This window comes from Coffea eugenioides, unplaced genomic scaffold (assembly GCF_003713205.1).
Source record: "Coffea eugenioides isolate CCC68of unplaced genomic scaffold, Ceug_1.0 ScVebR1_1154;HRSCAF=1961, whole genome shotgun sequence".
In the NCBI taxonomy this organism is placed as follows: domain Eukaryota; kingdom Viridiplantae; phylum Streptophyta; class Magnoliopsida; order Gentianales; family Rubiaceae; genus Coffea; species Coffea eugenioides.
This window is the reverse complement of record NW_020861536.1, coordinates 8,241-23,442: the sequence shown is the minus strand read 5'-3', so window position 1 is coordinate 23,442 and position 15,202 is coordinate 8,241. Positions and strand designations below refer to the sequence as shown.

Here is a 15,202-nt window from a genome sequence, read left to right as displayed (position 1 = left end):
CTCTAAGTTCAAATCAGCAGCTGAGTGTGTTACAGTCAGTACCTGCTGCACCAAATACCTTCTCTTCTATTGGAGGGAACCCATTTGGGTGATTGGGAGAAATAGCCCTGGTGAATGTTTTTGATGCATCGACGTGTTGCTTCTTTTTAATAGGTCGGTGGAAGTTTTGGTTCCTTGTAGCCTAATTATATGATGATGAGGCGTGTTGCATCCACACCAAGTTGAAGTTCAATAATCCTCTCTAATGTGTTGCTGTAATGATGCTATAGTCAGAAATTGGGAGCGGCTTATTGTCGGAAAGGGATTGAGCGGCTCCTGCCGATTGTTTTGTGCTTGATTGGAAAGAGTTGCATGCTGCTATAGCGAGGTGCATTTTGAAAATTTTCTTGCCTTTTTTTTTTGTACTAGTCATCGAGAACTTTTGTTGGTGAGAAATTCCTTCTCTTTTTCTCCCAGTTGGGTTAGTGGAGTAATTGTACGAGAGCATGCAGACAGTAGAGTAGCACATTATATGTATTCTGGTATGAGTGTGTTCAATGTTCATATCTGCATCAAATAAGCTTGTACAGCTGATTTTTTCCCCCCTTTTTTGTCTGGTGATAATGTGATATGAATTTATGTAGTTGTGGGGAAGATTAATGACCTTTAAGAGGTGTTTGGGAAGTGGGTACGAGCATTAGGAATAGGTTTTGGATTCATGTTTATTTTGGACAATGGGATTGAATCAATGCTGTATAAAAGGTTCTTTCTATGGGCTATTATAATTAACTACTACAATAAAGAATTTCACATCTGATTACCCGCCTATAATTTATGTTTGTCCAAAAAAAAAAGGAAAAGGAAAAAAAATAAAATGAACAACAAGAAAGACCGTATCCTCGAAAAAAAAGGGGGAAAACTCAGAAAAATAACAGAGAATGATGTCCGTTTGATGTTCTGGTTCCCTTTTTCTACTACTCTTTCTTCTCTTTGAACTGTCTTTGATTACTAATTTTATTGTCGCTAATATTCGATCTGGGTTTTTGCATGGTAATTGCGATCAAACAACATGGGAGGGTTTAATGGTAATGTTAGAGAGGCAGTGGCGGTTGAGTGTTGTGATCTGAAGAGTGCTTTAGATGTTTTTAATTTGGGATCGTCAACGGAAAATGGATATATTAAACTTGGGGGGCCAAATTTTGGTTTAAAACTCATGGGGTACCAAAATTTTGGTTTACTACTCATGGGCAAATGGCGAATTTTGGTTTAAAACTCATGGGGTACCAAAATTTTGGTTTACTACTCATGGGCTTAATGGCGAAATTAAACTCATGGGCAAATTTTGGTTTACTACTCATGTGCTTTAGATGTTTTTTTTTTAATAAAATCAATTTATATCTTTAATTTTTATTTTAGCCAATCTAATTCTCAAACTTCAATTTTGTACCTGCTTTGATCCTTTTAAAGTGGCGCTGCCAAATTTTATCGTGACAAAAACCAGCAACTAATCAGGGCAATTATAGAAACTACAAGCCAGGTTCCAATTAAAAAAAGAAGAAAATAAAAACTTTCCAACAAACAGATTTTCCATTAAGCTTGGGACGAAAACATAAATCGTCATTCTTTCCCCAAGATAAGCATCCATTTTCAATGATTCCTTTTATCATTTTTACTTGTCTTTTATTCACAGTCTATACTACTACTTAGCTTGGAAATTGATTAATCGCTTTTGCACAGCCAAACGACAAGAGCAATTTACCCTAACTACCAACACATATATATATTTCCGTTAACACAAGTATAATTGTATGACAAACTTGGACCACATCAACATTTTCATTCTTTTAATAGTTTAAACTTGCCACACGCATGACATAGGTTTATGATTGTTAAACTACTTATTTTACTTTTATTTTCTTTAATTGCCACCATTTCTAGCGTATCCTTTTGCATTTTCATCTCCCACACACTGTTTCATTACATAGGGTATTAAAATGAGTGACTCTAAAGGGTTTGAATGGGTCATTGGGTAGGAGGTATAACTAGGTTAAAATATCTATTTAATAAATGGATATGAGTACATCTAATTATCTATTTATGACCTATTTGAAATTCTACTTGTTTTTCCTTTATTTTTTCGCATGTTGTTTGACAAGAAGTAACGACATTTTATTATTACTAGATTGATAGGAAATTCAAATTTATCCTCTTAACTTCAATCAAAACATTGAATTTAAATGTATTATTATTTTTAAATAGGTATGAATGGATGATGCGAATCAAATCATTACCCACCAATAAAAAAAGATTTAATTGAGTCTCTCTTTTACATCTATTTAAAGTTTATTACATACTTAAGCTCACTAATTTGGAGTGACATCTTATCCCGCGAGATTTTGCTTGAAAAGTGGATGTCAAGCTCCACGAAAGAGTCAGATGATATTCTTTTACAAATGCCTCACTTTATACCTTATTATTTTTTTCATAAATTCCATACGAAAACATGATATAAATCTGCATACTATTTCTCGTCCCAAGTACTTGTGTCACGATTGGCTTTTTCTTGCCGACAAAGCCCATGCGACAGTAGCAAACTCAAACATAGAAGATAAGAGATAAGAGATATGCTAGTTCAACCTTCTCTCAAGTGATGCACGAAAGTGCGGAAACGTGTGAACCAACACAAACAAAAAGCAAGGAGGCAAAGAAGGAAAGCCAAGAGAACTTAAAAGGTAAGAAGGCACAGAAAGAAAGCTAAAAGAATTTGGAAAGCGCTTGTTTTGCAAATGGAACTCCAATCCACAAATGGTTCCGAATACTTACAAATGAATGGTGATATGTATGGGGATCAACGGGTCGGGTTCGGGTTGGAATTGAAAATTCTGAACCCGGACTCGTTTTTATGTGATAGACCTTGATTTGACCCGTATACCCGACGGATTTTGATCTTAAAGTTCCGGAACTGGGTACTATGGGTCCGGGCCGAATTCAGGTCTAAAAAATTCAAATTTAACTATTTCAAAATTAAATCCAAAACCAATCACAAATCCAATCTTCAAACTTATACAAATCAAATTATAAAACTAAATTACAAATAATTTGCAATAGTGAATTCAAAACTAACCACAAATCAATCTACAAAGTCATTACTAAATTGTTAATTTGATAAAAGAATATATTTATAAATATTTATATTTTATAATTATTAATATATTATTTGAATCCGAGTCGAATACGAGTCAATATCTTATATTTCGTATCCGATTCTTTTCTTGTTAGAATAAACAGGTCCGGATCCGAATTCGGATATCGAAATTAATTTTCAACCCAAACCCAAAAAAATTTATTGTATCCGGATCAGATTCGGATCCAAACTCGATTAGTTGACATCTCTAGTGATATGGCCTATTTAGTGAGTGTTACTATGTATACAGTCTTGATGTACAAAGCCTTCTACTCAATTCCATCCTAGACTCTTATGTATAATTTCCTGACTCTTTCACAATATTCAAGAGAAGTCTAAAGGGCTACGAAAAAATCTAGAATCTTTGTACAACCCTAACATAACCTCTATACGTTGGCCATAACTTCAAGGGCAAATTATCTAATTGGCCCTTTAACTTTTGTCTAGATAAAATTAAACCCCTCATCTATTTTTTGATGACTTTAAGCCCTTGAACTTGTAAAAGTGGGAAACCGTGGTCCTTTTAGCCAGTTTCTCCGGTTTTGCAACCGGAGGACCAATTCACACGAATGCAAGTGTGCTTCTTCAAAGGGCATTTTTGTCCGCATATTCTAAACAAAAAGGGCACAACTCCTCCCTCCTTTCCATTTTCCGAACCCAACCCAACCCAACTGCTAGTCGAAACTTCACAGCAACAATGGAGTGGCAAGAGAAAATCTTTCCTACATTTTCCTTACCCATTTTCATCTTCCCTTAAGGATCTTTGCGGAGGGAGAAGAGCAAGAGAGAATCAGCACTGTCAGGTTTGGGTATCATCGAGATTGAAGCAACAAGGAGTGGCAAATCAGGCCGGAAAATCATCGACATTGAAGCAAGAGAGAAGTCTGAAAGGAAAAAAAAAGGGGGGAGAAGGTAAAAGCTTTGTGAAGGGAAGGAAAAAATGCGCAAATATCGCGGTCCTCTGCTTCGTACTTGTCGTTGTGGTAAAGTCACGAAGATGATTACTTCTTGGACTGATAGAAATCCAGGAAAAAGGTACGCCGTTTGCTCAGAAGAAGTTGGTGGCTGCGGGTATTGGAATTGGATTGACGACGAGATGTGCCGTCGTTCTATTGAGCTGATACCAGGCCTTCTAAGGAGGATCAATGCAACAGAAAAGCAAAAAGACGAATTTGAAACTGCAGCCGCGAGATCCGAGGCAAAAGCTGCCAAGTTGAAGGCAAAATTGAGAGAAACAGAGAAGCAGCTGCGGTGGCAAAAATGGTTGAATAAGTTCCTTGTAAGGGTTTTTGTGGTAAGTTGGTTGGTTGCTGTAATAATGGTGCTTACAGAGAAAAAAATTGCAGGTGGAGTCTCTCTTGGGATGCTCCAAATTGGGAATAAATGTAATGGGATTATGCAAATTGAAGACGATACATGAAGGGCAGTGTGTAAGTGTAACATATTGCCATCGGTACTGCCAGTTTTGAGGACCATGGATGGAGCAAATGGATCTATGGTGTATGATGCAGATGGTTAGGGAGAAGTATATTGTATTGTTTAGCTTAAACAAGTCTTTGTTGTACCCACAGATTAGTGTAAAAGCGTGGTTGAACCCAATCAATGCTAACTGTAATTTTCGGCAAGTAATGTGATGAGAATTATTTATCCCAATTCGCATGTCATGGGCTTTGTTAGATGTATTTGATTTATCTAGTCAACAAAAACTGCTATACCAAACCATACAAATATAATATAGCAACTGCATAACATTAGAATATAATTAGCAAAAGGAAATTACAATGATGTTTGCCTGTAAATACAGTCAACAATCACTTTCATAGGAAACAGACAAATACACAAAAAGCAGTGACCTGTGTCCATATTGCTAGATACCAAGCACAGGCACATGCTTTGATTCCCCACAAAAGCCTATTCAAAAAAATATCATTTATAGTTTTAACATTCTAGTTACATTCATTTACAGTCAACAAAATCACACAAAAATATTTGCAGGTCCAGCAATACTTCAAGAACTTGTTCCAGATGGACCCTTTCCTCTTCCCCTTCCCCTGCCTCTTCCTCTTCCTCCACCTCTTCCCTGCCAGTTTCCAACATTGAAAGGTGGATCTTTACCCAAATAAGCATAGTTGAGATTAATAAAACCTTTGTCTGCTTCTGTCAGTGGCCTTTTTGATGTACTTCTCTTGTGCCTATGAACTGGTGGTCTTGAGGTGGATTGCTGGGACTGAGGTTGATGTGTTGGTGGCTGCTGAGAAGGCTGGGACTGAGATTGATGTGTTGGCTGCTGTTGAGAAGGCTGGGACTGAGGTTGATGTGTTGGTGGCTGCTGAGAAGGCTGGGACTGAGGTTGATGTGTTGGCTGCTGCTGAGTTTTTTGCTGATTTCTTTGTCCCTGATTCTTGCTTACCTACATATTAAAGAAAGCATTTCAGATCACAAAAAAAGGTCACAAACAGGCTGAAAGTTATAATGAAGTGCAAACGCACACATTGTCTTTTTGTTGGTGCTTTGTGCTGCTGCTGATTACATGGTTGTCCAGTAGGTGGTGGTTGTTGAGAAGGTTACTGTTTAGTAGATGACTTAGGAGGATTCTTGCAAGTTTTAGCATTATGTCCAATCCCTCCACACTTTCTACAGTGGATTACGACCCTCTTTCGCAACCTTTTGCCATGATCTTTTCCTTCTGTAACATCTCTCTTTCTAGCTTTCTTTGGCCTACCAGGTTGAGTGACACTTGTTGGTGGGTCCAACTCCAGCATGTCTGACTGTGGCCACTGAATATCTCCATTAATAGGCTGCAACACATTATCATAAATGGTAAAAAATACCTCCTTATGATAGCAATTAGCCAACATTTTGTAGGGATCCTTTTTAGCTCTATGTAGAGCAGCAATTGCATGGGAACATGGAATGCCACTCAAGGCCCACAAATTGCAAGTGCACTCATTTTTGTCAACGTCAACAGCAAATTGGACTCCCCGTGGCCCTTTTGCTTGATAACCTGAGCCTGAATTCCATGTTATTTTCCATTGTGCTGAACGTTTGACCCTTTCTTCCACAATTTCTCTAATGAGTGGTCCACCATCTAACTTGTATTTTTCCATTGCTGCCCTTCTCTTTTGGATCCTTTCCATCAGGTATTCCCTAATAGCCTCCATCATAGAAATAATAGGCTGGTCCCTAGCCTCTAAAATATGAGCATTAAATGATTCACACAGGTTATTAACCAACATATCACACTATGTATGTTTGGAAAAAAAGGCCTTACACCAATGTCGAGGGTGTGGTCCCTTCTTCACCCATGCATGTGCTTCTTTGTCATAGGCTTCAAGGTCATCCAAGGCTTGGCTGAAATGTTCAACTGTTGTGGTGCTTGCTATATGCCACAATCGATCCTTTAAACCTAATCCTGGATGTTTCTTCTTGAAATTCCTATACATGTATTGAACACAGTATCTGTGTTCAGAATTTGGTAGAACCTCTGCGAGTGCTCTGTCCAGGCCCTACAAAAAATATCACAACAGATATAAGTTAGATATCCAAGCCAAGTGGTGAGTTTGAGGGCAACAAGTATGCTATATTAAAAGTTCAGGGGCTTGTTTTTACCTACACTAAAAGTTAAGGGGCTTAAATTCTGCTATACAAAGTTAAGGAGCTTATTTTTACCATAGAATAAAAGTTTTAGAGCTCTCATTAAGCTTTTACCTTCTGCTGGTCAGACATGAAAGTATAATGTCCCTGGTTCTGTATTTCCAGGTCGCCACTCAAGAGGGTTAGGAACCATCTCCATTGCTCCGTGGCCTCCTTTTCAACAGCTGCCCATGCAACTGGCCAAAAGCCATTGTTGGGATCCAATGCAATAGCTGTCAACAGCTGGCCTGGGTATCTACCTTTAATATGACATCCATCCAAACACAAAATAGGTCTGCACCCATCTTTAAAGCCTTTCTTCAGTGGGCCAAGGCAGCAGTACATCCTCATGAACCTTGGATTACATCCAGGTTCTCTAAATGGAGTGAACATAACCTCCATTGTACTGCCACGATGAGTCCTTTTAATTTCTTCACAATATTGCCATATTTTCTTGTATTGTGACTCAACTGACCCCTTGATCTTCTCTATAGCTAGTGTCTTGGCCTTAGCTGCAACATGCTTAGATACTTCTGTCTGGTAGTCTTCATGGACTGTTTGCCTTAACTCTCTTGTTGGCAGATTGTTATTTGATCTTATCCTCTCTACATACCTGTCAGACAGCCACTTGGCTGTAATATTCTTATTTTTCCATGCATGGCTGCATGTTTCATGGACATCATGCAGAGTCTTTACTACCAAATCCTTTGTGCCCAGAGCCTTTTCTATTGAAGCAAATACAAACCATTTACATGGTTCCCTACACTTGGCCCTCACCCTGGTGGGCTCATTTTTACTGGTCCAAACAGGTTTACCCATCCTAATTCCATACTCAGTCACAGCAGATTTGAATTGTGCTCTTGACTCAAACTTCATCCCAATCTCGAATTTGGGATCCCTGAGGAATTTCTCTAGGACAAAGTCTTTGTATCTCCCTTTGAATTCATCATCTGATGAGTCATTGTCACTGCTCAGGTGATCAGGGATGTAATCTTGTTGGAGTGAATCTATATCCTCTGGTCCCTGGCTAGTTTGTTCTGCTGATCTGGTTCTCTTTCTCCTAACTTGTTTCATTCTCGCACCTTGCTGTTGTTTTTCCAGGTCAGTTTCTGTTTGCCTTCCACAAACATTCTCCTGTTCTGAACATTGCGTCTGGTCAGTTGTTTCATCTCTCTGCTGTTGCTGTGAAGTTTCACCACAGCCATCAGCATTCGAATTCAAAATGTGCAGCATAATCTCTTCACCACCATAGTCATTGGCACCACTAAATCTATCATTTTCTTCCTCTACTTGGGATTCAGATTCATCATCTATGTTTTCACCCTCTGCTTCATGTTCACCTTGCTGTTCACCACCATAGTCAGCTTCATGTTCACCCTCTGCTTCATGTTCACCTTCGTGTTCACCACCACCATAGTCAGCTTCATGTTCACCCTCTTCTGTCCCAACATTACTAGCTGCATGAGTGCTTTTTGCTGTTTTTTCACCCCCTACCTTTTCAACCGTATCTACACCTTCTACTGCCCTAACATTACTATCCTTTTGACTGTTTTTTGCTCTTTTTTCACCCCCTACATTCCCAACCATACAATCCCTTCTACTACTCTTCTCAGTACCTACATATCTAGTTATGCATTCTTCCTCATCTACTTCCTCTATGACAACTCCAGTTTTCTTTTTCCCCTTGTCTGGTGACTCTATTATTACAACATTTTTCAGTTCTTCAATTTCTGGGTCTGTCAGATGATGGCAATACACTTCCATCACCTTGAATTTATATGCCCAGTCACAGAATGTCCTAACATGGGTATCAGTAGACAATTCTCTCAAACCAGTCCTCATGTCTGCAACTGGTTCAAGGTAATAGTATAAAATGGTTGCATTACGATGACCAACTTTTCCAACCATTTTATTCAACTCATGGATTGACATACGTTCAGCATCACACATATCTATGTAGGCCACTTCTCCATTCTCATAACTGACATAATTTCCCCAATTTATTCTTCCCCCATGGTGTAATCTTATGCTAAATATTTTACATTCTGGATCTGCATATCAATATGAATATATTGTTTCAATACAAGTTGGGCTACAACAAATGCAGATAAATATACTATTCAAATTCAAATATAATTAATTAAAATTTCAATTTCTTTTTCACATGCTTTTTAAAAAAGTAACCCTAATGTAATGCTTAAATCGAAGTTAAACAATAAAAAAGTTCCAACTTTTAATGAAATGCTAATTATTCGTAAATTCCTACACTTTTTGAACAACTAAACAACAAACTTAGGTGCCCACCACCATACCCCCACATCTAGGACCACTGGCACGCCACTTTCAGTAACCCCCACCACCAAAATTTTACTCTCTTCACCCATCTGACCACTAAATATGCTACCTATTTCACATTTAAAGGTTTTCGAACGAATATACATACCATAAGCGAGGACAGGATCAAAGTATTCATTTTTCGGCCTGATTTGCCACCCCTCCATTGTTGCTTCAATGTCGATGATACCCAAACCCGACAAGTAGGAATTAACTCTCTTGCTCTTCTCCCTCCGCAAAGATCCTCAAGAGAAGATGAAAATGGGTAAGGTTGTTGCTGTGAAGTTTCGACTAGCAGTTGGGTTGGGTTAGGAAAATGGAAGGAATGTGGAGGAGTTGTGCCATTTTTGTTTAAAATATGCAGACAAAAATGCCCTTTGAAGAAGCAGACTTGCATTCGTGTGAATTGGTCCTCCGGTTGCAAAACCGGAGAAACTGGATAAAAGGGCCACGATTTCCCACTTTTACAGGTTCAAGGGCTTAAAGTCATCAAAAAATAGATGAGGGGCTTAATTTTACCTGGACAAAGAGTTAAAGGGCCAATTAGATAATTTGCCCCGGATAAAATGAACCATTGTTCAAATATCTGTTGTTTGTGAAATTAGCATGCCACGATCCCTGCTTCATAGTATGACCATGGTTAGTCGTCGCAGAATCAGTAGTTGTTTCACATCGATTGAACGTGCAATGTATCAGAGTAAAATTGGAGATACGTATTTTTTTCATCGATCCAAAAATTATTAAAAATATAGAAAATCCTATAAACAATTCAGTGAATGAGAGAAATAAGTTAAATATATTTGTTTACCAAGTTGGATATGTCAACATTTTATTTTTTTTGCCCCTATTCGATTTTTTTTGTATTAATTAAAGAGTAGTTTTTTTTTTCATTTTTTTTTGTATCTAATCAGTAAAAATGGTTTCTCTAAAACTTATTTTAAGTCCCTAAAGTGATTTCAAAAACTTATTTCTTAAGTGAATTTTATTTTAAAAAAAAGAATAATTTGCTGTCTTCATAAGAATCGTAACACGACTAAAATAAAATAATATAGCATTCTTAGTAAATAGAGTGAAATCTTGGCCTAATGGTGTAAATTCGATGCTCATAAAACAGAGAGGACTCGTCTTCTTCAGAGTAGTAGAGGAAATGGCTCTTCCGGTGCTACAGCAGAAGTTTAGTCGGGACTCTTCTGGTAATTATAAAATTTTAAAAAAAAACTTGATTTTATCTTCAAAACACAAGGAAAACTCACCATTTTAACAAAAAAGAAAAAAGAAAAAAGAGAAGAAAATCCCAAAAGAAAGCTCCCACACACGTCATGTAACTAAAAAGGTATCGGATCGGCAAGCTCCGTTCCTGTTATGACTCGTCGGAGTCAAGTCTGCCAAAGTCGGATGACAAGAACCACGACGTTTCCGACACGATCACGGCTAAATGGATTAGGGGGTACATCACAAGCACATTTGTAAGGGAGGACTTGCATCGGCTCTTCCTGACTGATGTGAGAAGGTGTTGGTGATCGCCGACTTCAAGTGTCTTTCCGAACTTGATAAAAAGATCCTCACCGAGTCCAGGGATGCAAGAAAGATGAAAAGATTGATCGCATTCGTTGCAGTGATAGAGCCAATGCTTGGGATGCAGTTCTTCTTCACAAATCTCGCAGTAAAACTCATTTGGATGGTCTCTGAAAAGGGGATACGTCAAGGTAAGGCAATGTATTTCGCATCTGTGCATGACTACAGGGGTTGAGATGGCACAGTGGTAATGCAGAGAGAAATACGAACAGTCAATACAGCTGCACCTGAGGCCATATCTGTCTTCCCCACATGCATCACACAATTTAGTAGTACTATCTTTTTCCTTTCCTTTTTCTTAAAAGTGTTGATTATGGCTTTGATGAATAATGAAACGCGGTAGCTAGGACTGCACAGAGAAGATTAATGTGAAACTTAACAGGACTTACATTCAAACAAAAACGCGTTGCAGTTCATGACAAAGATCACAATAAAAGTAGTCGAACTGATTTTCCAGTTTTCCGGGTGAAGTTGGTGCTCTGAATGACTCTGGTGCTTCAATTCTGTTGGTAAGTTGGCACAACTCTAGTGCAGAAAGAAGCGGCACTCAGCAAAGTGTAATAGGGAGCGGAAGCAAATTATCCTCATAGTCATTAAACTTTTGGAAACGTCTAGTTTTGGCTACTGAACTATTAAAAGTTTGGTTGTAACTAGGCTATTTCGTGAAATTTAATCATTAATAATGCCCTTTTCTTTTGTCTCGTGAATCGTGCGAGCACTCGTTTTTGCCATATTTAATGATGAAATTTAAAGGAAGGACCTGAAATCTTCAGACACATCTGCCCACCATGCTGCTGGCTTCTCATAATGATCTTCAAGTGGCTTGTTCTTCCCTGTATTATTGGTGCTGTAATAAGAACATCAAATTTATGTTAAACATTGTAAATAAGTGAGACCATTCATGGATCATCATTCCATTTTCGAAACACTGGAAAGTATGCATGATTTCTTTTAAACAATAAACAGCACTGGACAGGAAGAAATAAAAATGAAAATGCATGAATATGTCAACTCTACCCTTCTACGCCTACGAGCTCAAGAAGATGCTTATGGCTAAAATGTGCTATTTTTGTCTCACTGTTTGTGGCTAAATCGTCAATTTTTTCGAGTGACATTTCTGAGGGACAAGAAAATTTTTAGGGCATGTAAATGAGGAAAGATAAAAGTAAAATTTCTAGGCAGGATTGTATGTGACATGTTGATGATTTTGGCTGGATGACTTGGGAATCGATCAGTTTTTGTAGCTACGATCAGCACAATTAACAATACCTTTCTTGAAGTGTGTGAGTTTTTGCTTCTTTTTTTTTCAAGATTCAAAAAAACTTCCTTGCTTCCTTTAATAATTTGCTTCATGTACTCTAAGATTTGTTGGCCACTGTGCTGTTATACTCCGACTTCAATATCTTAGCAAATGAGACAATTAATTGTTTTTGCTTCATACTATAATATTGGCCACATTAATATGGAAATGAGATAAATTGGTTCTCAATTTCCCTCTTTGCTTCGTCCATGTTTTTTTTCCTTCTCTTCTCTTCTTTTATTTTTCCAGCATTTTTTAGTTATTATCCTTCTTAAATTTTTTACTCTCCCGCTCCTCCCCACACCATCATTTACTATCATTTATATTTGGTGTGTACTAAAAATAAAGAAAATGAAAAATTGATATATTTAACAGATTTGTGAGATGTAAAAGAAAAGATATTCAGAACGATGATAACATCCAGCTTTATTTCATTTTGTATAAATGCCAAGTATAGAAGGAAGGCTACAAATGATTTCGTCTAAATTTTTTCAAAAGGACAAGCAATGAGTAAGACTAGGCATGTTAATTTATAGGGTTTGAGTTGTATCATTTTGATTCGGACCCAAACCATTAAATTTAATTAGATTTAAATTCAGACCCAAACCCTTACGTTTGAAAAAGTAAATCCAAACCCAGGCCTTTTATGGATTTGGACATCCAATGGATATCCGTTATATTATTCTAAATATACTAAACTAAAAATACATTAAAAATATATAGAGCTCAAAAATAATATAAATGCAATCCAATTTTTTTTTAAAAGAATTTCTACTAGGAAGTCTAGGACTAATTCAAATAATTTAATATATCATGTTAATACTATCAGATTGAGAATTTTATACAGAATAATACATAAACAAATTAATCTTTTCTTCTCCGTATTAATCTTAAGAAATACTTATCAGAATTGTTGCTGCGAATTCTGTCAATGCAGATCCTAGACTTCAAAAGTAAGATATTCGCATTCTCATAAAGGAAGGGGCTACGTGCAAGGTGCGGACTTGAAAATGAGAACAATTTTTTTCTTATGCATTCTGTCAATATTTCAGAAGTATTGCTAGTTATCTTACTGTTGTTTGTATTCCTTTTATTTCATGTTTTTAGTGTAGCTTTATTTGTTTGCCTTTGTGATAATCGAAATGCATTGACAGAATTATCCCTTTTTTTTGTTTAATTCAGAACATTACCATCATCTACATATTATCTGTACTGCGGTCCCATGCTCAATAAAAGCATGAGATGGTGAGACAAGAAACCATTTTTTCTCAACTTCTCGATTTCAGAAAAGAATTTAACATCCACCTTTATTCCTCATTATTTGTAATAAGTTTTGTATAGACATCAAAAAGGCTACAAACTCTTTTGTTTAAATGGTAAATCGAGTGGAGAAGCAATGCGTAGGGCATGCATTTTTTTGCCTAAGTTACCAAGAGGTGAAATCCTTGAGATCTCCAAAGTTTAGGAAGTTTTTAAATTGAACAAACATGTCTGCATGAATAATTTTTTATATACAATGTTAGCACTAAGTTCTTGGAACAAATTGAGGATTTCATAACGAATAATACATAATGAAATAATTTCTTCTAATTATTCATTCTAAGAAAATTATTGTTGGTTTTATAAAAAGGAAGAGAACACGTGCAATGCATGTATGCATTGCATAAATAGAGAATGATTTTGTGCTTTTGAATTTTGTCATTGCATATTCAAAAACTCAAAAGTAGGAGATTCTTTTACTTTTCAGAAATATACAGCCATTATCCTAAAGAAAGGTAATAAAATATGTGCAAACAATGTCAGAAAGAAGTTCATGATGTCATATTTTTAGACAGTGAATTAGCACTATTGGCCAAAAAAAAAAAAAGTCTGCATAAATTTTTCTTGAGGTTAGCCTCCAAAATGGTTGAATTCTTTATTCCAACATTTGTTGATAAGCACTGAACAGTTTCCACCAAAAAGCATTCCGATTCCAATTCCGATTCCACAGTTATAGTTGAACCGATAGGATGAACTGGGTCAAAGATGCAGTAGTTAAAATGTTTCAACTTTCACATGCATGCACTAATATAATGCATTATGGCATAAAAATATAGATTGATAAATATGTACATATATATTCCCAAGAAAATTGCGTGCGCTCCACGTTCAATTACATACAACAAAGAATTCCAGGAGGATTTGTTAATATAGCAGTGAATGATAAAAAAATCTATACTTTTCCACTGCATTTCTAGGCACTGATAGGGGTGCTTCATCTTTCATTGTGCTCTTGCAACTGCTGCAGCAAGCAATATCATTCTTTTGAATCGTCTTTCTTTTGGTTTCCTGAGCTTGATTCCAGGCTCCCAAACACAGGCCTTGGCAAAGACAATTGGTGCCTCAGCTGATACCATTGTTGCATCTTCAGCAGCCTTCATAATCTTCTTCATCCTTGCATAGGGAAGACTGTTATGACTCTTGATGCCAGCAAGCCTCTCAATCTCTTGGCGCTGGTTTGCCCAGAATGACTGAAGTTGTTGCTCCAATTCTGATTGCTGCTGCTGTTTTTCTCCAAGCTGAACTCCCTGCTGTTTGAGCACTAGCCTGGCCGGCCGGTTACCAACTGATGTCACCAATGATCCCTGACCAGGATTCCCATCATATAGATTTGGGGCATATGAAAGCTGAGGCATGCCACCAACAATGCCACTGAACTGGGGAACCAAATAGAATTTGTCCTTGGTTGATACAACGGAAGGATCTTTTAGAATGTCCTGGGTAACTTCCAACATTAGCATCTTCAAAATTTCGTTATCTCATCCCCATTCCTGCTCCTTCCTTGCCAACTGATGTCACCAGTTTCGTTCTTTTCAGTGCTGGAAAAAAAAGCCTAGAAAGTTACCTTGCCCAAGTCCCAACAACATCAAAGTTTACATAGGAGAAATGTATGACGAGAAAATTAATTTTAACTGGATTGGAAAAAAGAAAAAAGGGAAAAAAAGAAAAAGAATCCGGATTGGAAAAATTAATGAATCTTAATCCCTCAATTAGCACCAAGAAAGTTTTCCATCACGGAGCTTTCTTAGTTTTTCTTTTATTATTTATTTATTTAATAATTTTTAAGAGAGGATATGAACAGAGAGAAAGAACAGAAGCAAAAGACATAGAACACTAGTTTCTTCAGATTGCATGCATTAGTCAATCATGCCAGATTT

The 15,202-nt window shown here is 37.1% G+C and overlaps 1 protein-coding gene across 1 annotated transcript; it reads right to left on the bottom strand.

Annotated features, from left to right (window-relative positions):
- Positions 1-14,266: 14,266 nt before the first annotated feature.
- Positions 14,267-14,785, bottom strand: LOC113754959 (nuclear transcription factor Y subunit C-9-like). Its single transcript, XM_027299117.1, has one exon. The coding sequence runs from the start codon at positions 14,783-14,785 to the stop codon at positions 14,267-14,269; it is 519 nt and encodes a 172-aa protein (XP_027154918.1).
- Positions 14,786-15,202: the final 417 nt, after the last annotated feature.